The sequence below is a fragment of the Agelaius tricolor genome, unplaced genomic scaffold (assembly GCF_023055355.1).
Source record: "Agelaius tricolor isolate 1412-34295 unplaced genomic scaffold, bAgeTri1.0.p SCAF_4, whole genome shotgun sequence".
Lineage (NCBI taxonomy): Eukaryota > Metazoa > Chordata > Aves > Passeriformes > Icteridae > Agelaius > Agelaius tricolor.
Window position 1 is genome coordinate 35894877 of NW_027269264.1, and position 25724 is coordinate 35920600.

General features: G+C 40.0%; 1 protein-coding gene across 2 annotated transcripts in view; it reads left to right on the plus strand.

The window, feature by feature from the left end:
• CMYA5 (cardiomyopathy associated 5) overlaps window positions 1-25724 on the plus strand; it is a 38085-nt gene continuing 12361 nt past the window's right edge. The window contains exons 1-7 of one of the 2 annotated variants that reach the window (XM_071425264.1): window positions 1-10320; window positions 12982-13077; window positions 13725-13958; window positions 15709-15731; window positions 17638-17759; window positions 21752-21901; window positions 22811-22957. In XM_071425264.1, the coding sequence (XP_071281365.1) occupies window positions 1-10320; window positions 12982-13077; window positions 13725-13958; window positions 15709-15731; window positions 17638-17759; window positions 21752-21901; window positions 22811-22957 (11092 nt within the window). Of the gene's footprint in view, window positions 10321-12981; window positions 13078-13724; window positions 13959-15708; window positions 15732-17637; window positions 17760-21751; window positions 21902-22810; window positions 22958-25724 lie in introns of those variants that run through there. The other variant, XR_011678944.1, reaches the window with a different exon arrangement.

Below are 25724 nucleotides of genomic sequence, written 5' to 3' on the forward strand. Positions count from 1 at the left end.
ATGAATAAATTCAGCTTTTTCCTCCATAATTTAATTTGTTGTGTGTTTTTAAAGCTTTCTTTTGTTATTTGTTTTTTTGTTTGTAGTTTAAAAGATCTTATCCAAAGTGAAGATGTGAAACCCAAGCTGCAGTACATCATGACTAACCCTTCCTTTTCTATGGTAACATGCCAAAGTGAAGACAGTGGAATAACCTGGGAAACCAGCTCGAGCAGATGTTCTACTCCCTGGACCTCAGAAACTAGTACAACTTCTGATCTTTACAGTATGGAAAGTTCACCAGTAGGTTCTCCTCCAGGAAAAGTTATCTTTATTATGGATGAAGGCAAGATCATTCGGAAAAGGACACGCAAATCTTCAAGTAGGGTGCCAATGGCTACAAGACCAAAAGGAGGCCAGTGCAATAAAAAACGTGACTCTTCTGGAATGCAAAGGCAAGAACCAAGAACTGTTCTAGGAGATGTGCAAGCCTCCACATTGAATGTAGAGCAGGTGGAAACACAAGACACAGATGAGGAAATGTTGGACAACAAACAGGATCAAGAGAATATCGCAGAAGAGCCCGTAAAACGTGCTCCAATAAGATCAATATTTAGGGAGAGCAGACTGAGAAAAGTTGGTCCAATTCTTGGAGGACCAGTACAAGCTAGAATCCAACTGTTCAACTCAATTTTTGGAGGGACTGGGCCAGCCCCTGAAACATTGGAGAAAAACAGAATCCGGAGAAGTAGCTCAGCTTCAGGAGATTCTGAAAAGTTCCTTGAAACATCAGTAAAAGAAAGATTGCAGAAGTTCGGTTCACTCTCCACATATCCAAAACATTTCCAGGGAGCAAGAAGTAAAATTCTTGAAACGCCTTCAGAGAGAAGAAGGAAGCAAAGAGAGCAACTCACAGAACAAGCAAATCAAAGCTTTTCTTCACCAACATCACCTCTTGAAAAACAGCTTTCTAAGAAAAATGATGTTTCATCTGAAAATATTGAACCTTATAAAATGAAAGAATCAACTCTTCAACATGAAGAAGGAAAAGAGAGGCAACCTCTTTTAGAGACTCCAAATCAGGTTTCAGGACATTTACTGAAGAATGAAGAAGCAGCCAGGGAGCAGCTAAGTCATTCAGCCACAGCCAGAACATCAATAACAGAGTCAACAACCTCCACACCATTCAAGTCTGACAAGAAACAAGTGCTGCTTCCCTCAGCTGAAAATGCAAACAAGAAGCCAGACCAATCCCTGCTGCCAGCATCAGATCATCTGGATGAAGTGAAGAAGCAGGAAGTACAGCCTAATTCTGCACCACAGTCTGTTTCAGCAGATTTTGTTAGTGAATTAGACAGACCAAGTTCCCAGCATATTTTGCCTACAGAATCTATGTCAGAACATCCTGAGAGGGAAACAGAGAAGTCTTACTTACCTGATGTTCCATCAGCTAAATCCAAATATCCCACTTCAACTGAAATAAGACAGGAAGATATTATTCCTCAGTCATCAGGAGCTGCACAGTCTGAGTCTGAACACGTGCTTTTACCACATTCTGGAAATGAAACAGAAAAGCAAGAAACTGAGTGTCCATCATCAACTGCACTGTCAGAGTCAGCAACTTCAGGTGTAATGTATTCAGCTGAAAGAGAAGAGGGTCAAAAGACCCCATCTTCAGGAATTCAAAATGTTCATTTGGAGAACCAAACAAAGTCTGAACAAGACTTTTCACTTCAGAAAACAAAGATGCAAGGAATTAAATTAAAACCACCAATTCCTGAAAATATAGATTCTAAATATTTTGGCATTTCATATCCTGTTCATACAGAAACAGAAGAAACACAGAAAACTTCAGCTACAAATAAAGCAGTAGATTTTGATCACTCTGATTTTTCCACTGAAATAAACAAACAAGCTGAAGGTGGGCAAAAGGAGATGGAGCATCCAGACCTCTCATATTCCACCAAAGAAACTGGAGAATCAGAGACAACACAGATGGAGACAGAGCATCTGGATTTCTCTTCTCCCAGGGAAGAAACAGAGGAATTGAAGGGTGAACAGATGGAGATGGAGCATCCAGACTTCTCTTTTTCCAGGGAAGAAATAGAGGAACCAGGAAGTGCACAGCTAGAGACAGAACTTCCAGATTTCTCACATTCTAAGGAAGAAACAGAGGGATCAGAGAGTGCAATACCAGATACAGACTACCCAGAACTTCTTTTTTCCACAAAAGAAAGAGAAAAATCAGGGAGATCCCAACTGGAGACAGAACAACCAGAATTTTCTTCCAAGGAAGAAACAATAGAACCAGAAAGTGCACAGCTGGAGATGGAGCATCCAGACTTTTCTTTTTCCAGGGAAGAAATGGAAGAATCAGACAACACACAGCTGGAGGTAGAGGTCTCCAGCTATGATAGATCTGAAGATCTATCATATTCCAGAGAAAAAATGGTGGAATCAGAGAGTGCACAGCTGGAGATGGGTCATCCAGACTCTTCTTTAACCCAGGAAGTAGTCAAGGAAATGCAAAGTGCATGGCTGGAAAATGAACATCAAGTTTTGCTTTTCAGGGAAGAAACAGAAAACCAAGCATTCAGTCCTTTTGAACAGGAACCGTCTTATTCCCCTGAAAAAGAAAAACAAGAAGAAAAAGAAGAGCTTGCACAGGTACATTCAGATTTACCATGTTTGATGGAGGAAGCAGAGAAAGAAAACGCTGCAGAAATCCAGTTGGTACATCCAGATAGATTTGATTCCACTGGAAGGGCTGAGATACAACAGACTGGGTATCTGGAAACAGCATTTTCAGATTTATCGCATCCCATTAATAAAACAAAGGAGAAAGAACTGTCACAAACTGACAAAGGAAAACAGCCACAGCCTGTACAGCAGGATTCACAGTCTGAAGGTAAGCTGGATTCCTCTGCCATGGCAATGCAAGGAGAAACTACTCAACTGCAGTCAGAGCTTCCAGTTTGGCCACATTCTACCAGAAAAGAACAGGAAAATAAAACTTCACAGCTGAAGGTGAAACAGCCAGAGACAACATATTCTGCTGGCAAAACAGAACATCAAAAATGGCAACCAAAGCTGGAACAAACTGATCCACTGTATTCCCAGGGAGAGACGGTACAAGAAGCTGTACAGAGAAACTTAGAAGGTCCAGAGCCATCATATTTCATTAGTGAAGCAGAGCAGCATGAAAATGTTCAAGTAGTTTCAGAAAAGAGGGATTTCTCATTTATCACTGAAGAAGCGACACTAGAAGGAGTCAAGTCTGGAACTTTGTGGTCACAAGTGACTGACAGAGCAAAGCCCTGGGAAACAACGCAAATGGAGCAGGAGCAGTCTTTTCCTTCCTGTTCCACTGCTGGTACTCAGCAACAGGAAACACCACCACTGAATGTGCCCCAGCCAGATGTTTCACAGTCCTTTGGCAGGATGGAACAAGATACAGTACAAAGAGAGGTGAAACAGCAGGAAACAGACCAACAAGAAGCGGTGCAAATGGAAACAGAGTATTCAGGTATTTCAGAAAGCCTGGGTAAAGAAGAGCCACAGGTCACAGACCAAAATAATTTGGCACAGCAAGAAAGAGCTCAACCAGGATTAGTGCATCCATCTTTGCCATATTCATTCAGTAAACAAATGCAAGAAGAAATGCAAACAGAACCAGCATATCCAGAAAAAACATTTTATGTAAGTACAGAAACAGAGAAGGAAATTGTGCAGCACAAATCAGAGCAACAAGAAACAGTACATCCAAAGCTGGAGCAAACATTTTTGCCTCCTTCCAGTGAAAAAGAAGCTCCACTGGAAATGGAAATAACTTCAGAATATCATATAACTTCAGATTTGCCATATTCCTCTCATGAGGAAGAAAAATTATTGAAAAACCCAACCTTACCATTCCATTTGAAGCAACAAGAAACGGAACCAGTAATGTTGGAACATCCAGATGTTTCATGGGACAGTGGTGAATCAAAGCAAGTTGATATTGTGGAGCAGGAATCAGGACATCCAGAGCTCTCATACGCCATGGGAGAAACTCAGCAAAAATCAGAACATTTGGATTCACAAGGAAGCCTGAGTGAAGCAGCACAAGATGAAAGTATGGAAATAAAATCTCAATACCCAAATCAGTCATGCTCACAACTGGATTCAAAATATTCAGATTCATCCTTTTCCTTTGATAAAGGCAAAGAACAATCAACTCAAAAGTTTAAGTCTAAACACCAAGAATTGCCTAAAGTAGGTAAAAAAAGAGCTTCTCCAGCAACTGCACAAATAGAGTCAAAACATACAGAAATTGCACCATGGGAAATGAAGCATCCTGATTTGTCACATTCCACTGGTGAGACAAGCCAGGAAGAAGTAGCACCATTGGATCAAAAACACAGAAAACTTTCTTTTGGCAGAGAAAAGCAGCAGAAAGCCACAGAGCAGGAGTTAGAGCAAGAGAAGTTAATACATTCTCCCAATAAAAGGGACACTTCAGAACATGCCCAGGAGTTCTTGGAAGAACCAAATTTATCATTTTCCATTGACAGGCCAGATGATGAAAGGATACCACCAGAGGTGGAGCATACTGATGTGATATCTCCTGTGGACATCACAGAGGTACAACAAAGAGTACAAGAAACAGAGCAAACTTATCCTTTCGGACAAATGGAACAGAAAACAGCTCAGCCAGAAGTGGAAATTTCACATTTTTCACATTCTGTGGGTACAGCAGAGGAAACGGAAATGGCAGAACCAGGGCAGGGACATTCTGATTTGCCTTACTCTGTTTTCAAAGTAGGAGGGCTGCAAACATCACAGCTGAAACCTGAACACCCTGGGCTAGAACATTCCCTCCACAAAGTGCAGGAAACAATCCAGCTGGGATTGGAGAAGCCAGGTGGTCATGACAAAATGGAGCAAATCCCACCTGCACAGCTGGAGCCAGGCCATGCAAGCTTGGCACCCCTGGCCAGGGAAGTGGGGCAACGAGGGACAGAGCACACAGCTGTGGAATGCTCTAAAGCAGAACAGTCTGTCAGCAGAGCAGAGCATTCACAAGCTGCAAAGGAGAAACAGAGAGTTCCAGATGCACCATCCCCAAGTGGAAAAATGGAGCAAGGAGAAATGTTAAAAGCAGAGGCAAAGCATCCTGATTCACTGCATTCCATTGATAAAGGAAAGCCACAAAGAACTACACAAGCAGTGTTAGAAAAACCAGATCTGTCATCTGGCACAACAGAGCAAGGGCAAACTGCTGGAGAGGAGAAGCAAGGCTTCTTGCATTCTTTCGAAAAAGAGGCACAAGGCAAGAAAGCGTGGACAGAATTGGGACATTTAGACTTATGTCATTCTCTCAGTGAGGCAGAACAAGAAACTTTAAACGCAAAATCACACCATTCAGATTTATCTGCTGGCACATTAGAACACCATGAAATCATTCAGCCAGAGGCAGAAATAATGAATTTATCATGTTCAGTTGGTGAAACACAGCAAACTCAAATTGCTGATGAGGATTTGCAGTGCCTGGATTTATTTCATTCCACTGGCACAGTACAGCAAGAAAAGATTCAACCAGAGCAAGAAAAGACAAATGAGTTTTCATCATCTCTCAAAAAAGCAGAGGAATGGAAAGATGCAGGAATGCAAGCAGAACACCCTGAGCTACAGTGCTCTATGGAGAATACAGAAGGACTGCAAAATTCCCAAGCAAACTCAGAATATGCAGATTTGTCATTCTCTGTTGGCACAGCAGAACCTCATAAAACAACTCAGCCTGAGCTGAAAGAACAGAGTTTGTTGCATTCATCTGTCAAAACAGAGCCATCATGGGCTGCTCTACCTGAGTCTGAACATGCACATGTCATGGATGCCACAGGCAAAGTACTGCACACAGATTTGTCCTCTTCTGTTAGTGAAGAAAAACGAAGTGCACAGCTGGAGGTCAAACAGGAGAGGAGAAGCTATACATTACACCCAGAGGAAATAGTGCAACTAAAATTGGAACAACCAGTGTTTTCAAGTCCTCATGGCATGGAAGAGCAGCCAAATACATCCATAGTGGAAGGGGAGTTCCCAGACTTCTTGTATTCCTCTGGCAAAACGGAAAAGCAGGATGCTGCACAAGCAGGGTTCACTCCTTCTGATATTTCATATTCCACAGGAAAATCAGAGCAGTTGCAACCAGAAAAACTGAATTCAAAACATCCAGATTTGTCATACTCTCTTGGCAAAGCAGAGACTTGTGTAATAAAGCCACTAGATTTATCATATTCCTGTGGCAAGGCAGATCAACCACAGACTGCCCAGCTGGAGCATCCAGAGAAACCATATTTCACTGGCGAAACAAAGTGGAGGGATGAGGTCCAACCAGAACAGCCACATGTTAGTTTGCAGTCCTCTAATGTTGAAACAGAGCAGCCAGAAACACCTTCTGTAGCACATACCTTTGTCAGGACCGAGGAGCAGGGAACTGTGCAACCAGATTTCAAACAATCAGATTTATTAAGTCTTACTTACAAAGCAGAAAAGCATGAAATGGCCCCACTGAGAGCAGGATATTCACAGAAGCAAGACACTGGTGCTCCTTCATCTCAAAGTGCTCAGCTGGAAACTGAACAACAAAATTTATCATTTTCCACTGAGGAAGCAGACAGCCACAAAATTCAACCATATTCATCTCTTACTGAACAAACCGTGCCTGTACCTTTGGGTGCTTCACACACTGTCTCTGAAACAAGCCCTGAAGGAAGTCCAAAGTCTTCACCTGTAACTGGAGGCTCACCCCCCAAACATTTAGAAATATCTTATTCCAGCTGTAAAACAGAACACTCAGAAACTGCTCTGCCTGAGCCAGGGTCCTCTTTTGCAAGAAAAGAAGACAATACAGAAAGTCTTCTACATTTGCCTGTAGCTGCGAAGTCAGAGGCTGAATATGAAATTTTACCTGAAGTTGAGAGAGAACAGTCTCCACATTACTTTCACACAGCTATACAATTAGAATCTGAGCAACTAAATTTATCATATTCTACAGATAAAACAGGAAGTCTAGAAAGTCAGGATTACCTGACTGTACCTTCAAAGCTGCAGTCTGAACCTTCAGTTCCATTTTATTCAGCTGATGAAACATGCCAGCAAGAAGTTCCATCTTACTCAAAACCAGTCTCTGAATATATGATTCCCACACAGTCTCTTGCCAAACAAGAAAATAAAAAAATGCAGCCATTTATTACCCAGCCCATACAATCAGAGTGTGAACATGTAATTCCACCACACAATGAACAGTTGCAAAAAATTCAACTCAGTTCACCTGAAACAGCAACCTTTAAGACAGCACACTTGGAGAGTACGTCTCAAGTGCAAGACCAAGAGAAGCCAGAATCTTCTTTGTTGGATACAATATATTTGTCTCCAGACCAGCTCAGAAGTTCCCCCAAATTCACAACTGAGCAATATGAGCAAGAAATGCAACCTGAGGTACAGACAGTACCAAGGTCAGTGACCACAGAGTCAAAGGTGACTGGTGTAGCAGACCAGCAAGCAGTGTCATCAGAGTCATTTATAGCTTTTCATAAATTACCTGGGAAGTCAGAACTTGAAAAGCCAGTATCAGTGGCTCTCACTGATGATGAAGAGAAACAAAATATTCCATCATCTTTATCTGATGTAGCAGACATGCTTGGAAAGCAATCTAACAAATTTTCAGGCATTTATACTGAAGGAGAGCATAAACATGAAATGCAACAAGGTTTTGAAGACCAAAAGCATACAACCTTGGAGCATCTGCGAGTTGTTTCATCCGACCTTGTTCATGAAACTGTGACACATAAAACACAGCATTATTCTGGTGAATTGGGTAGCCTCTCCTCAGCAGAGATTAAGCCCCTTAGCTCAAGTTCTGAAGAAAAGCAGAACCCAGATATTCCATCTTTTGGGCTGGCTAGCTGGCTGGCAGAAGAGGTGAAAGCTTGCTCAATTAGTCCAATAGGGGCTGCAGAAGTAGACACACAAGGAATTCAGCTTACTCCAAATGAAGCTTCCGATTTTGGATCAAAGCAATTCCCAGCTGGAAGTTGCACAGAATTCACAGTTCATGGGACTACAGAGACTAAGGGACATACATTTAGAGTTTCTGAATCAGTGTCAAATAAATTTTCTCACAGGAAGTCCTCAGACACTAGTCCCAAAACACAGAGGTATGATTTACCATCTCTGGTAGGAGATAATCAAGGTCCACAAAAACTTCTGGAGCATGAAACTAGTACTTTAAACCCTACAAAAATTGAAGCAATGCAACATCTGGAGGTAGGCAGAATCTCTGAGGTGCCTGAACATTACCTGAGAGGAGAAGAGGAAGAAATGGTACATGCAAGTGTTGTAGAAGACAGCCAGCATGCTCTGGAGACTACTGAACAAAAAGATCTATTTAATATAATTTCAGAAGGTTATGAAATACTCAATATTCATGCACCTACAGATATTTCTTCTGTTGATCAAGAAGAAAGTAAACACATGCCTGATAAATTAGAATACTTGGAAACAAATCCTTCATTTAGAAGTAAATCAGTTGAGGATGGCCAGAGAGCCCTAACTTTTGGTAGAACCACAGAAATTTCAGAAAGCTCTGTATTGGGAAAGACTGCAAGCCATGAACTAATGGAATTGGTCAAAAAGGATGATGATGAGCAAACTGTAGAAACTCAAGAAGAAAATCTCCTGTTGCCAGAAAACAATAATTGTGCAAAGTTGGATCCTAATAATGGTACTGATGATATGGATTATTTTGAAAAATATACATTGATTGATGACAAATCTCCGATTAAGCCACAATTTGAAAGACGTGTTTCATTGTCTCCTGTGACAGAAGACCCTAATGAATGTATGGAAGAAGCCGAACCTTTTAAAGAGAGTACTGAGGCAGATACTTTAGAAGAGTTTTCCTTACTTGAGGACCTGGATGAAGTCTTTTATGGTACCATAAAAGGAGAAGGCAAAATGCAATCCTACGCAGATGCCTCAAAACCTTTACCACTGCAGAAATCAATTGATTCCAGCGGTAAAAGCATTACAAATGTAGAAGATGAATGCAAGTCACCAGGGACCCCGCTCTTCGATTCAGAAGAAGGAGTGCTAGAACGATCTCTCTTGTTCCCTACCACTGTTGCTGCAGTTAACCCAGAGCTTTTAGAGGAGCCACCTGCTCTATCATTTTTATACAAGGACCTATATGCAGAAGCAGTAGGAGAAAAGACAAAGGATGAGACTCCCTCCGATGAAGAAAGTGGTAATTCTAATGCTTCTTTCCCTAGCAGAAATTCAGACACAGATGATGGAACTGGAATTTATTTTGAAAAATACATTCTTAAAGATGAAATTCCAAGTAAAGCCATTGGGCCTCAGAAAGATCAGATACCAGAAGATGAGTCCTTTAGTGGAGGAATTTTGGTTTGGAGTTCAGAGAATAACCAGGAGGAGGGATCTGGTGATGTTCAGTATGTCAAAACTGAGGTTCTGTCAGAAAGAGTTGTTATGGAGAGAGACAAATTCCAGGCTGACAGTAACATTCAAGCAACAATTTGCAAGCCAACGCATGCCATTCCTTTTGGAAGCAAAACAGTTCTTTCAGGTGCAGGAACTGATATCACTGATCAAAGAGAAGAAGAAAATGTACCAGTAGAAAGAACTGAAGAGTTGCCAGAGCAGCCAAGTCAACAGAGATACAGTCATCAAGTGGATTATCAGGGAGCTGCATATCAAGAAGCTAGTACTGAGCAGGAAGAACAGCAAGATATAACAGCATTTCCTCAGATGGAAAAGTATGTTCCGTATGTCAGGGCTCCCACTGAAGACAGTGTAGATGAGCAGTTTACTCAGGAACATCTGTCCTGTGTTCCGACCATTCAGCAAACAGAGAATCCAGACTTGCAAAGAGAGGAGCAGCGCGGTGATGTTTATGAAGATTTTGCTGAGTCAATGGACTATGATGTGATTACACAAGAGGAGCTTTTGCAAGATGAAATATCATCTCAATTTACACACGAGGAGCTATTATTTGAAGACAGGGATTCCTTCGATCATGCTGCTGATAGTTATGAATTTGTTAATGAGCCAGAACAAAGAACTCCTGTTGAGCTTGAAGATTCAGGCTTTGTGGTGATGTATCCTGAAAAATCAGCAACAAACATTCCTCAAGTTGAGAGCCCACAGAGAGAACTGAAGAAAGCACAAGTAGATACTTATTGTTACCACTGCAAATGCCCAATATCTGCTATTGATAAGCTTTTTGGAGAGCATAAAGACCATGAAGTCACAACACTAGATGATGCTGCAATCAAGATGAAGGTAAGTATAATTTGGGCAAAAAAAGAAGATACTAAGGCTAATTTCTCCAGTTCTCTTGCATTATCAAGAGGAGAGGCTTCCAAGAGCAGTCCAGAAGCTAAGATGCAGTATCTATTAAATAAAAACTATTCCTGCACACCTGCTGTAGATCTTGATGGGAGACCATTTTATTAAGGTATTCTCTGGAGTCCTAGACTTGCTAAGCTGGTATTTTTATTTATTCATAAATTTGAATGGCCTTGTTTATATGTAGTTGTTAGCAGACTTTCCATCTTTCAGTCTTATCCGTATGAGTTTGTTCTGGTTTTGATATGTAGGGGGAGAAATGGGAAGAATGTTGTTTCTATGAAAATAAAACTTCAGTAGCTCACTGAAGTTGACAAGGTACAGAAACCTCCATATGTGGAGACTGGTATCATCATAAAGTGTTCCCTGTCCCACTTACATGCGCTGGTTGCTTGGAGATGTTAGACAAATCACCCTACACAGTTTTGTTGAAGTACCAACTTATTTTCTGTTCCATTCACTTTCATCTGCAAAATGGCCTTAAACTGGAGGGGGAGGTTTTACAAGGGCATCTAGTGACAGGATGAGGGGCAATGTCTTTAAACTGAAGGGGGAAGGTTTATTATTATTATTAGAAATTAGGAAAAATTTCTTCATAGTGAGGGTGATGTGGCAGTGGAACAGGTTGCCCAGAGAAGTTGTGGATGACCCAGCCCCGGAAGTGTTCAGAGCAGGATGGGGCTCTGAGCAACCTGGTCTAATGGAAGATGGCCCTGCCCATGGCAAGGAAATAGGAACTAAATGGCCTTTAAGGTCCCTTCCAACCCAAACCATTCTGTGCCAATAGCATTGTGGTGTCAGCACAGGTAAGAGTTTATAAAGTCCTACTTTCCACTATATCCAAGCTGTTCCCCCCAATAGATAAAATGCCCTCCATTTCCAAGCTAGTCCATTGCTATAAATACTGGTGAAAATGCTTTTTCTGTGGAAGCTATTGTTCATTAAATTACAGTTCTGCTTGTGAAAACAACACTTATGTGATACGTCACTTCTCCAATATCAGATCTGCTCATGTACAAGTGAACATATCATACAGATGTTTCTTTCTTGATTACCAGCTATTTACTCTCACCCCAGTAAATGAAAGGTGAGATCTCTTTTTTGGCACATGTTCATTTGAAAGGAATATAGATTTCATGTCATTTTAGTGAAATTCCAGAAGGGCATGTATTGGTGGTATTTAAATTATATTATCTCATATGTAGAAGAGAGAAATCAAAAGTAGGAGTCAATGTAACAGTTTCAATTATCAGTACTTGCAAACCATCTCAGATGTAGAGTTGTTTTTTATACATGGCCATTTGGGTTTGACTTAGCAGTGATAACAAGGCACAAGTAAGTCAGCAATAAAGTCACAGATCCCAGCCACCCCTCAAATGTACCCGCATTACAGTGAGTTAAGCTGCAAATAAACATCCCATGACATCACTCCCTGGCTGTGGAGCAGGGATATGAAGCCAGTATTAAATTTGGCTGCAACACAGGCCTGGTTTCACATGATTTCTAACACTCAGGGCTCAGGTTACTTTGAGACTGCATTTGTATGTCTCTTGTTACTTCTATATAATTACTGAGAAAACATTAATATATTAAAATGCTTGTTGCATGATTTTTAATCTCAAAATTTTTCTAAATTATTGTTGCATGAAAACTGTGAGAACAGAGCTTCACAGTGAATTAAATGAGCTAGGGATGGCATTTGTAAGATTTTACAGTTCATCCTGACAAACAGAAATTTGTTTCCAAATCTTGATGATTTCCCTAAATATTTTTAAAGGGCGCTTTCAATTGTATTCTCCAATGGCACACCTGTAATTAATGTAAAGTCTTGTGCTTTTTATCTAGCTGTAAAATTTTGCCATAATAAGAAGCCGTTACAAAGGAAGATAACCTTCCTTTTAGATTTATGCCATCAAATTAAAACTAAGCATTTTTATAAATTATGAATTGTGCCAGAGCAATTGAGCAACTTATTTTCATAAAAGGTCAAGAAGCACTAAGAAAAAGTTCTGAGTTGTCTTTGATCTGTGTGCCTTGGATTGCTTTTGTTTCCACATAACTCAACCAGTGATTTTGATGACTTCTTGTTTCCAGGAATTTTATATATATATATATACATACACATACATAAACGTGTATCTATTTATCTATACATTGACCTATATAGAGACAGATATCTATCTTTCAAATTCTAATTTTAAAAGCCATGACACAGTATAATCTATGACCCTCACAACTACCTTTGTTATCTTCCTTTTTATGGGCTTGTTCCTATGATCTCTCAAGGACACTCATGAGGCTCTGAGTACCCTCACTCTCTGGCAAAGCTGCATTGGAATTCTTAACGTTCAACAGCTTGTATGGACAGAGTGCCTTATCGAACTGAGCTCACTTGTTTTGGTTTGGAAACAGTTCTGTCACTGTTCCAGTTGCTATTTCTGTGCTTGTCTTTGCAGCCAGGGTGATACTTGAACTTACTTAAAAATTGTTCCAATGGTGGCTCATGGCAAAAGAAAAATATTCACCTAAAATAAATTCTGTGTAAAAAGTTTATAAAATAACCTGCCTAAGTTACTGAAACATTTTAAATTTCAGGATCAGTTAAGTAAATTGCTAACAGCACTGGAAGAAAAGTCAATGAAGATTGAAGAGTTTGTGAGTGATATTGAATTGAGATTTAATTCAGTTGAGGTAAGTCCAGTGTTTCATCACACTAGTTTTCTTTTCCTCTTCAGGATTACTTCTAAAATATGCTTGCCTATTTGTGCAGCATTATTGCTTCCACTAAAATGGGCTGCTGCTCCAGTCCTCAAATTGACTTCTCTGGAAGTTCACTGGAAGGTGTTAACTTTGGAGGAAGAAAAAGATTGCCTTTTTGCACATTACTGCAAAGTGGAATATGTAACTGTCAAACACTGAAGGAAAAGGTTCCCTTAATTTTGTTTATGCCTATAAAAAGCTCACATGGTGTTTTATTTAGAATCCCATGCAAAGCATTTAAATTAGTTGGACAGTATCTTAAATTCTGATTGCCCAAGTTCTTAAGCCTTGAGAACTGTATTAACTCCAGTTGTAACTATGCATTTTTAGCTATTTTTTGGTCAGACTTCCTATCTCAGTGATGAAATATTAAAGTTTAATTTTAAACAGTTAAAAAAAATAAAAAGCTGTTGTTGTTATTGATGTATTTCTCTAAAGATATTTCTCACAGTGGAGTTTGCCTGCAGAAATAAAATTGTCTTATTGTCAATGTGCCAGAATCAATATGGTGGACGGCTCGTCTGTGAGTAATTGAGAATTTCTGTGTATTCATTAAATGTTGTCATTTTATTCTGCAGGAAAACTGTAAGAAAAATGCAGACTTATTGGAAAAGCAGAATGAAGAGATGCTTAAGAAAGTGGTAGCACAATATGATGAGAAATCAGAAAACTTTGAGGAAGTGAAGAAGATGAAAATGGAATACCTGTATGAGCAGATGGTAAATTTCCAGCAAACTGTTGATTCAGCAAAGGAAACTTTGGAGACAACAGTAAAAGAAACAGATGAAGTGGATGGATTTGTTTTCCTAAATGTAAGTGGAATTGGCTTTCATGCTGTAGCTTTTATGATACTAGTTAGGAAAATACTTATGTATCTAGGGTCTCGATTAATTTTTTTTTTTTTTTAAGATAGCTCAATCTTGCTAGCTGAGCTATTCCACTCTGAAACTGCTGGATCATTTGGTTTTGATGTGGGAATTCTCAGAGAGAACTGTAGAGAGAGTGCACAGGACAAAAATGTGACATGCTAGTAAAATGGTCCTGTTCATTTTTAAAGTTGAAAAGACAGTTTGATAATACATCTAGAATTAATAACTGAGAAGTAAGAGATGTTAGAGTATTTAGGTATTTTACCATATGAAAAATAAAATACATATTATGTATAAAAATAAACAAGAAAGTGATCTTTGAAACAAGAACATGTAATAGAAAAGTAAAATTGTTTCTGGGCTGTAGGGTTTTTTGTTGTGTATTGTTGTTGTTTTTGGGGTGTTTTTAATGAGCAGATGGACAGTACTTATCCACTCAAATTACTGAGGCTATGATAAACAATTACTGTTGAAAAACAGTGAGGGGCCGTGTTGGTTGCTGACTGGGGTGAAACCGTGACAATGAGATAGGCTGAGGGCTGTGCATGTGATGTGTGTGGCTCTAATGGTCCTTCCTGGATGTAAAAAACACCTCCAGTGGATCTGCAGGACTGGACCTACTAACTCATACAGTCATTAGTCTTAAACTTTGCTCAGAGGATGTTGCTGGTCCTGGGTCCTCCAATACTGCTCTTCTGCTGCAAGACTTGTCCTTAAATGAGTGACAGCACTTTCTTCTCTCCACAAGTATATTACCAGTCTCAAAGAGGATGGAGCTTCTGGGATAATAATCTTCCCCCATTATGGAATTAGCATGTGGCCTGGAAGTTGCAGATAAACTATCCTGGAATGCCAGAAATAGAAAGGTCAAATTACTGTCTAAAGACTGATCACTCATGCAAAATAAGTCAGCTTTCAGAATACAAGTGTCCAGCCCACATAGGCCCCAGCAGCTACAGAAATTATGCCATTATTTGGCTTTCTTCCCTGCTCTGTGCCACACAATGTTGTAGTATCCTGTAACCAAGTGAATGTTGTGGTAGATTTGCTATTATGGGATTAGATAATTTTCCTGATTTTGTGAGGATCAGTGTTTTGGCAAATATAATTTTGTTATCTGAAATTCTTTTGTGGGAGTGTAAAAATTACTGGATTTTCCTGCTCCCTTCTGTTAGTGATAAAGGACAGGAACTTTTTTGTTCACATGCCAGGAAACATTATCTGAAAATTCCTGGGGCATGGGACAAACTCTCATTACATAAGTAAAAATCTCACATGGCTTCTAGTAATAAGAAGTTATGAAGTACATTTTAGACAGAATTTGGATTTAACTATTCTTAATGTGCATTCGTAAGTGATTCTTAAGTGATTTCTTTCTCTAAAAGTCCTGGTTTTAGAAAGTACTTGATTATGCTCCATCTTTAAATCAAGATGTTGAATACTGACTCCTCAAGCACTTAAAATGAGATTTATAGTCTAATACCCTGCTGAGCCAGAGCTTTGAAATGAAATATTTCTAAGGAAGTAAATTCTCTTCTGGCGTGAATGAGTAGCATTCCACACAACCTCAAGTCACTAAAGCTGTATGGTTTGTGTCTGTGGAGAGTAGAAAGACTGTTAGATGACCATGACTGGCTTTTCAACACTTCAAGGGTTTTGAAAACTGTTAACACATTTCTTTTCCCTTCTCTAGTCATCTAAAGAATTGAATAAAAGGTACATGAAGTATGGGTTAAGTGCACTGTAGTGAGTACTAGGCCTAGCATGCTGGATGCTTCATTTAGTATTTGTGAGCTTTTGAAAACACACTGCTAGTAATCAGAGCTACCTTTATAAACCTTGCAAATAATGAAATTTAGAAAAGCAGCTTTAGACTTGTTGCTGTAACTGACTGGTTTTGAAGTGTTTTGCACACGTTCTGTAATACATTAATTAAACAAATAGCATGTAAAAACATCAGCTCAATTTTAAATCTCTACACAGACATTTTTAAAAGGATGCTCCTTGTAGTTTTTGCTATATATACATATACAACAACCATTGTGACCATGCTTCCACTTTTAGACATACCACTGACAGTATGTCTTATCAGTCAGATGGTATCACGTTTCCTTTTTCACTGATCTGGTTCTGTAACACTTGGTCTCTGAAAGGTTAAAACACAAAGCAACACAGGTAGTTTGACTATGTTTCTGAACACAAGTCCAGAAAAATAAGACAAAGTAGATTTCAAAACCTGGCTAGGAGACTACGAGCTGATGTTTTCCTATGGCTTTCCACAAGCACTGCCTGATTCAGGGTGTGTCACAGGGCTGGTGCCGCATCATAACTGCATCTGCCTGTACACACCAGTAAATGCATACAATCACCAACAGTTCTCTGCCATGTGGGATTTTCTCAAGGGAGTTATTTTGGTGAGTCCCATCCTTTATGAGAGACGTGTTCAACCATTAGCCCATATTCCCCAAAAAAATTCTCTATGGTAAAGGGAAAACATTCAGAGCAGTTGGCTGCAGGCTTCTCCCGTGCAAACCCCCAAAACTGCACTGCCCAGCCCACCACCCCTGACTCTCCCCAGAGGGCTTGGGCACTGTGCAGTGCGTATCAAACATTCCCCTGTCAGTGCTGCCTCAGCCATCACAGGCATATGTGTGCTGACACCAACTGGGGTATAACACTGACACCGTGGTTTCAGTTTGCAGTCAAATTACAACCCCGGGAGAGCGATCTGAAGAGAATGTGCCACCTGGACTCACCTGTTGCAAGTCAAACTGTCTGGCCATGTATCTGCATTTAGTTTATTGCATAAGATTAGAGCAGGTAAAATGGGACAAAACAATTTCCCAAGGCTTTCTGTCCACTTGATCTTTACATTTTTGCTTATACAATCAAGTTTATTCTGCTTGGTGCATGGGCTTGGTTATTACTTTAGTTGATAATACCGGTCTACATAAAATAGGTTAAGAACAAGTCTATTTAACAATGCATGTTTTTATTAAGAAAGTGTTTTTTATATTTGTTGTACTTTGTTAAGATTATGCATAATTAACTACTTCGGTGACTGATATAAAATGAAGGGGAGAAATATAAAATTTAGATGCCTTGAAAAAAAACCTTCCATTTTCTTGAGTTTGCTTCTGTCCTAGGGTTAAAAATGTTTGGGGTTTTTTTATATAATGAACCCAGTAAATACAGGGCAATTAAGTGGAATCTATCTTCCCTCTCATGTTTTTTAGCTTGCCACAAGCAGCTGCTTTACACTACATCTCTGGAGTCAGCTGCTGTAGTTAGCTCTAAGGTTTGTAACCTTTAAAGGCATCGCATTAGCAAGCCCAAACCCCTGTGTTCTTGAGAGTCTTGCTGAGTACTTCCACACCTTCACATTCTCATGGGTTAAGTGTAAACAGACCCATGAGCACTCTCACTGTACTCCTGATTCAAAACTGCAGTATGGTGTAAATGTTCAAAATCAGGGAGACAGCTTCTCCTTGTATGCTGTCCTTAAGTTCCCACGAAATATTCAAAGCAGCACATGTCATGTGGTCTTTGCTTCTGGCCTTTGGAAAACTATGCTATGCTGCAAAGAATTTACACGGACAGATATGTGTTTTCTTCCAAATAGGTTACTTTCTGCAATGGATACCACCCTCTCTTTAGAGAAGGTGCCCAGCGCTTTTTCACTGTTTGAGCACTATGCAGACAGTCCAGGACAAAGCAATCAACACTCCTTACAACACGTGGCTGGTAAGAAATTCCAGATATTGTCTTCACAAAAGCTAACATTTTGGCAATACTTTGGAAATTTCAGGAAGCTAATAATAGAATCTATATGAGAAGTGTAGATTTGCAAACCATGTAATTAGCAATCACAGTTGAATGTAAAATGAGGTTTAATTGTGCACAAGTGTTTGGCTTATAGTAGGTACAGTAAGATGAGCAAGAGGGAGAAGTGCTAAATTGGGGGATTCTTGCATCATTTTAGACATCTGTACCTGAGACAAGCAGAAAGTCTTGATCTCTAAATCTCCCAGGGCTAAAGAAGTTGCTTTTCCTTGCATACAGAGATAGAAGAAGCAATTAAAGGGTCTCCTGAGCTCTCTTCTTCTGAGGGTGGCAGTCCCAGAATGCTTGATGTGGGAATGAGAGCAGGGGGCTGATTGATGAGGTCAGGCTGAGGTCCCTGGACTTGTCACAAGTGAATGGCACCTGAAATTCCCAAGGGATGTGAAAGGGAAAGTGGTTAACTATAGCTAGAAACAGCCTTTTAACTATAGCTAGAAACAGCCTCTGCCTGGGAGGGTAGCAGTAAAAATTGCACATGAGAAAGGGGTTTACTTATCTCTGTCTGACATTTCATGTCTTTTAAAAAGCCTGACTGAGTTTTCCGCTCTGCCTGTATACATAGGTGTATTATCTTGATCTGGACAGCTGTCAACAGAGATCTCATCAGCACCATTTTGAGGATTCATTTTCTTCATAATGGGACCCCACTCCAGGGTTTCTTTTTCAAGAGAACAGTGGTTTAGGGATCTCACATCTCACTGTCATGCTTTGTGCCCTCCCATTCATCAGCACATGCGCCATTGCCATCATAGTCATTCCCTGGGTTTTGAAGGGAAGCCCCTTTGCCATCTGTTTGGTTCCTGAGCACTGAAACTAGAGCATTAGATTCCCTAAGTTGATTTGTTCATGGCTGGATTTTCAAGACTAATGGGACCCTGGAGAAGTGCCCACCTTGTGCTGACTCTTTGGTGTCTAATAAGGGCTGAGTGCACTTCGTAGCAGTGTCAGTATGGGGAGATTGTATCTCTCCTCCACACCACTGCTTTTATTAGACTTGGAGGAACTCAAATATATCTGAGATGTTAATGTCCTTGTCAGATGTGTATGAATTTGCCTGTGGCATTTGAAGCTTCTCCAGTGAAGTTGGAGAGGCATTTGTGTATGCAGCATTATCTCAGTGTAATTTTTTTAGGAAGTCAGATAAAAAGACCATTTTTGTAACTCACTCTGCCAGTTAACTTGCTGTTGTAAATGTGTTGTGTTTCTTGGCTTAGTTCCTAAACCTCCTCTTGCAGTCCCATGGGTGCAGTCATTCATTCCTCCTAGGCTCCTGCCTACTGGCAAGGTCATACAGGAGAATGGAGCCACGTAGTTCTTTTTCCCACAAGCCTCTCCAGCATTTATTTTCCTAAACTGCTGAAGTCTGCTTTCCGGGTTAGTTTGCATTAGCTACTGGGTTTGCTGGCTCCAGACCAGTTTGCTTTGACAAACTGCAAATGAATAATTGTCCACTAGAAGAGATCTTTAAAGCGCCTTATCCTTTATGCCTACTTAATATCTAAAATACCTAATTTTCTGTCTTCATTTTTACTGCAAAGTATTTCAACTGCTACCATGATTTTTACTTTGGTAAGCAGCAGACAAAAAATTTGGTGTGTTTTTTGTCATTTGTTTGATAGTTTGTTTTTTCAAGGTTACAACCTTCCTGAAGAAAAATAGTTACGCGTATACATGAAACTTGATTTGGAGTTAAATGGAATTGAATGGCTATGAATTTATCATATACTGGGGACCATTTTCAGACACTTGGAATTTTATTTGACTGAAGCCATATGATGAAATGAATGTGAATGTACCAGGTTTCTTCAATCCGTGTATTTTCCTTCAGAAAGAATTGTGTTTTACTGAACAATTTCATAGAACATTATTTTCACCACTTCAGAAATATTTTCCTTCAAAATGCCCTCCATTTCCAAATTTTCCATATCCACTAATTAAAAGACCTTTTCCCTCAAGTTCTTCATCCTTTCATGTAATCCATTTCCATTCATAAATGCATTAGCATAAAAAACCCTTGCAGCATGCTGATGAACATAATGGAACCCAGGTTCTGCCTGGGAATAGAAACGTGGGAATAATTAAAAAATTAAAAATTATTATTTCCAAAGCCCACTGCAGGTCCTGGCCTTTTATACTGGAAGGCAAGGACCTTTGCTGATTGTAAAAAAGTTTCAAATAGAGTCACAGAGGAATGCATCTGCTCTCCTTCTTCAAGTACACAATGCCAAAGAAATAAGGAAATACTGTCTCTCATTACACCAGAAAACACATGGATTACTGTGGAGATTACACAGCATGACAGAAAACTTCCTTACAATACAGGACTTCAATGAAAACTGAACTGATGAGAACATATGCCACTTTTCTGTTGAAAAATATCGGTTAGTCAACCTCATATTGCAAATACCTCATTTTTTGATTAAAATTCACTTAAAAGGGACCATTTAAAAGAGGATAATGCATAAATGTTCTGTTTCTGAAGAGAATAGTTCAGCTTCCTGTTTTGAAATTGCTTCCTAATAAATTGTTTCATATTATGCAAAAGGAAATTAGAAATCAAATGTTTCTCAATATTGCTGAACTGAATTTTGATCTATGATTTTTTTTTCAGAAGTTTCATTCAGTAAACTAGCTTCTGTTCAGATTTGGCATAATAATAGATCTTGCAACTCTGGGGTTTCTGTGATCAAAAATAGTGGTTTCTAGGCAACTTCATGGGGAAAAAAATGGTTTCCCCATCATGTCCACTGAAAGGAAGTATTTTCCTAAAGATGATAAATTTCCTAATTGCCAACTCTAGATGCAGTCAAAAGACAAAATGAGGATTGTTTTTAGCAATAAGAAGGATAATTTTTTTTCAATGGGTAGCAGATGTAATGCTACTGTACTGGTGACTCTCTGTATAAATCATAAGGAAACAGCCAGCATCTGCATTTGCCTTGTTCATGCCACAGGGGATTATCATCATTACTGTGGAGATAACTGAAAAGAGAACTGAAGCTTTCTGCTGAGATTCTAAGAGAATTCATGAAATATGGAAATTTACTGGGTGAAGAAATAGAACCATGTATTTTCATTCCCTGCAATCATTTTAACAATTATCATCTTTTGGGGCTTTTTGTTTCTTTCTTTGCCCTCCCTCTCTTCTATGACATAATCACAGAGGCAAACAATATCTCATCTGGGGCTGGATCTGTGTCAATCAGGAGACAAAAGTTGGTGTGAAAGCTGGGGAACCTTGGAAATCTTTGAAGCATTTGTGAGGAATGATTCTGGTAGCCCCATGGGGTTCAGGTGCCTTGGCAGAGTTCAGCTGCACCTGCAAACCAAGGATTCTCAGTCCGCTTGGTCTGTGGGGAAATGGCCATGGCAGGAAGGAGAGCCAAGCTGTGCATGGGCAGTAGGAGCCCACCCCAGGGCAGAGTGCAGTTAGAGCCTTCTCTGAGAGCGCAGTTAGAGCCTTCCTTGCCTGAAGCACATCCCTGCTGCTGTCACTGGCACTGACACACTGCATGAATCCCCTCCTGCTGTGGCAAGTCCTTTCCGCTGCCCACGTTTCTGGGATCAGTACACACATTTCTCTGTGGAGGAGGGTACAAGCACATGCTTTGTGCTGGGTTTGGCTGGTCCCAGTACTCAGACTGCATCTTATTTTGTCCAGACTTGTGAGGGAAATGGGGGGTTTCCAATGCTGAGCAGATACTTTTTTCTGTTCCTAGTTTATGAAGATCTGTTGCTCTAAGACTGCACCAGTATTCTGTATTTCCTGCTGCACTTGCTCTGTGGAAATATGCAACCTGAGTGAAAATAAGCAATTGGGTTGACTCATGAATTTGTAGGTAATTCAGCTGACAACACAGGAGCATGTATAACAATGGGAAACTTTCTCTCAGTCCCACAGACACCGACTGTCATACCTCAGGAGCCAAACTCAGCCACCAGCACCTCCATTGCTGTCTACTGGGCTGTGAATGATGGGGACACCATCGACTGCTTCCAGGTCTACTGTACGGAGGAGCTGCAAGCCAGCAAAGATGCAGGGGGTGCGTAACATCTGCCCTTTCTGCCCTGGCTTGGGGTAAGCAGGTGGGAGGATGAGCTGCAGGGGAGTGCCCATGACATGGGAAGAGCAATGGCTGTGAAGACATAATGTATAAAACTAAAGACAGGCAATGGTGGGGGAGATTGTGAGGAAGATGATGCTTCTTCTCCTCCCCTTTGTCTCCACAAATGCAAGATAATATCATGCTCTGTAAAGTCAAGGGCAGTTGTTGAAGTGCCTTTTCATGAAGAGGCCTGACCATCAGAGAGGATGTGTCTATGCCGCCCCATTGTTACTCATGGGGACTGCAGACAGAGCTTCCAAGGGGAGAGCTGCCATTATGTTTTTGGGACCCTGCATGCACTTCAGAAATGTCCTCATTGAAAAAGCATTAGGAAGTATTTCCACATGTAGACAAAGATTTTTTTTCAAAATATTTCAAACATTAAAAATTTAAATTTAATAAAGGGGATTGAAATGCTAATTTGTTAAAAAGCTCAAAGCAGAGAAGGCTCTGCATAAATCCATGTATGCATATACATCTAGGCTAAAGGATGTTAAGGGCTTTTTGTAATATGCAATTTATACCTAAGTGCTATATAGTTCATTATGAGGAATTGTTGCTATGTAGTGGTGACACCAGGGTTGGTAACTGCTGCTTGCATGTCCCAAACTTGCAGTCCAGTAGGACTGAGAGCAATAATCTCCACTTGCCATGAATGGCATTTGTACTCTCAACTCAAGGGCATGTCTAAAGCTTTGTCAGTCAGAGTGAAATATGGAGATCTTAGCTAGTAATAATTTCTAGATCTTTTCCAATTGACTGTTTTTAATGTGTTATTTGAGAGTTTTAGTTGTAAGCCCTTCCAGTGCAGCAGTGTGAGGTCCGTGCATGTGTGTGTTCTCCTAGCTTTAGTGGAAGAGTACAGAGTGACAGTGAAAGAGAGCCACTGCATTCTGGAGGACCTGGAGCCAGATCGCTGCTACAGTGTGTGGGTCATGGCTGTGAACGGCACAGGCTGCAGTCTACCCAGTGAAAAAGCCATTTTTAAAACAGGTATGTACATTTTTGGTCATTTGATTATTATTACAAGTTTCCTTAAGTCTAAGGTCCTTTAGACTAATTCAGTCCACAGTGTTACTGACACAGAAGAAACTGCTCCATTTTGCCCATCTGGCAGATAGCAGGCAGTTCATGGTCATTCCCTTGTTTGCTCAGAGATAATGACATAATTGCTCCTGAGAGGAAACTTGAAGGCATTCAGATTTGAAGATGTTTCCAGTATTGGGCGACATGGCTGCAGCATCAGGGTGGCACATTATGTATTTATCTTCTGAGTGTGTTGCACTGCTCCATGGAAGCTCTGGGAAAGCCACCTGGCTGCTCCCTACTGCTGCTCCCTCTCCTGCCCACATGGAGGAGATGGCTGCATGTTTTGCCTCTATCCCATTCACCTGACTACATCGATGTTGCATTGATTTAAGCCATTAATTTTTCAAGGGAAGGACTGCTTTACTGAGGTTGCATGCTGTGTCTTGCTGAGTGGGACACAAATCTCAGGTGTGGCTGAGAGGCTCTGCTGTTGTTTAAGTAGTATAAATTGAGATGAGTAACTAGATGAGTATTGCTTATGAGCTTCATTTGACTGATTAAGTTTTCTCAGCATTAATTTCTTTATTAATTTGTATTGACAAAACTATTGCTTCTTGAATTGCGAGCAAGGAGAAGCATCCTTGTGTTTGAGGCCCTCCTGTCAGACAATTTTTTCAGTGGTGCAGGATAAAAACAATTACTCCATTCCTGAAGTCACAAATACAGGCAAGGATTTCTAACAATTTCATAGCAAAAAATTCTATGTTTCATTCAGTTCCACACTGAGTTTCTTTTCAAAATTACTTGGCAGCAGCCACAGCTTCAAGCCTTTTGCTTAACCTACTAGACTTCACATATGTTGATAATTCTCCCCAATACTTAATTTGCGATTTATATTTTAACAAAGGTTATTTTCCAGAGAACTCAAAGGGGAAATTCAAATTTTTGGCTTCAGCAATGCAACTGTGAACATTGTGGAGACTTTCTGCCAAATGCACAAATAATTATGAGTTATTGCTACCTAATAAATCATCATTTTAAAAGGAGGTTTCACCTTTCTAAAACCATTATTTTTAAGAAATCTCTTTGTCTTTTTGTGTCAAGCTCACTACACGTTTTTTTCCTAAAAATTGAATCCTTCTAAGAAAAGTTAATTTATAAGAGTCTTTAATGGCTTCCTTCAGCCTGTTTCTTTAAGAAAACAAATAAACTGGGTAAAATGTGGGCTTATTAAACACCTTCCCTAAAACTCAGCTGAGCTCCCTCTGGAGTGCATGAGCCCCAGATGGACTTTTTGGGGACACTGCTGAGGACTGGCTGATGCAAAATTGCTGCATCTTTTCAACACCGAAGGCAGAAAGATGAGCACCATTAATGGAAGCCAATTCTTCAGGGGGAGTCCAGCTGCTTTGATACAAAGACAAATTTCAATTCTTCAAGTGGCCCAATAAAGTCCGAAGCAAGAATGTAGAGGTTTTTTTAGTAATTCAGATTGAAAGTTCACACATACAAGAAAATAATTTGCTTATATATGCATTTATAGGAATACACACCTTAATAGCTGAACAAAGCTGAGTCTCTTCCAGTTGTTGGGAATGGTCACAAAACTTCTCTGTTGGCACTGCACCCATGGAAGTGTCAGTGAAGCCTGGAGAGTTGTGGGGAATGCAAGTAAATGCTGCTGTAGCATCCCCCAGAGCCCCCCAACTCTTGCTCCTCCACCTCCCAGACTCACAGCTTGCCCTCCCTCCACTGAGGAACATTCTGTTTCCAAACAATATTTTCTGTGAGGGGATGATGCTGAAGGCAAGAAGTATCCCTCTATCCCCCAGAGCCCTCCCCCCTAACTGATCTTCTCTCTCCTTGCAGTCCTAAAGACACCGAAGTAGACACATCTGCTGTTGCTCAAAACCTGCATGATTTTCACCCTGTTGGCTCTTTGCCTCTTACACAATCACTTGCATGAGTTCCAGAATATTACACTAAAATTAGATTTTGTATTCTAGCTGCAGTTAATTTGTTAAAAAAATCTCAGAAGCACAGTAACAGCTTTTTCTAGTATGCTCACTTCAGCTACTCTTTAGACAGCTATTTTCAAATTACAGTAAAAAAAATTTAATGTCTTGTGACATGCTGTTTACACATACATACCTGTAGGTATGTGTGAAAGCTGCTGACTGCAGGTATTCGAGGATTCGGCTATTAATTTTTCATTCTTTAGCAGGGATGCATTTAGAAACAGACAATAATCAAATTTACCAGGAAATAATTAAAGAACTAAGGAAGCTACAAAGAGGTATTACCAGATGATGGTCTATCTCACAAACGCATTGTTCTGCTAAATGCATACATTAGGTCTTTCTGTAGTAAAACATAAAGTAAATCTTAACCTGAACGACTAACCCCCTTATTTTCACTAAACCAGGAAACTGTTAAATATTTGTGTTTTTCTTTTCTTTTCTAGTAAAAACAAACAATTTTCTTAAAAAACAGAATGCATCTGGAATGTTTCCTGTAGTTCTATTTGATTATCTTGTCATAAAGTCCTCTAATCCCTACTTTTGTCTTAGGCTTCCTACTTGGAAGCCCAAAAGAAGAATTAATTTTTCTTACTTTTTTTTTTTTTAATTAGTGCCCTTTCTTTTAGAATTAGCATTAGGACTGTTTATGTGTGTTTCACAATAGGTAGTAAGGTGTTTTCTGTTGCTATTTCCCAGAATGGGGAAAAACA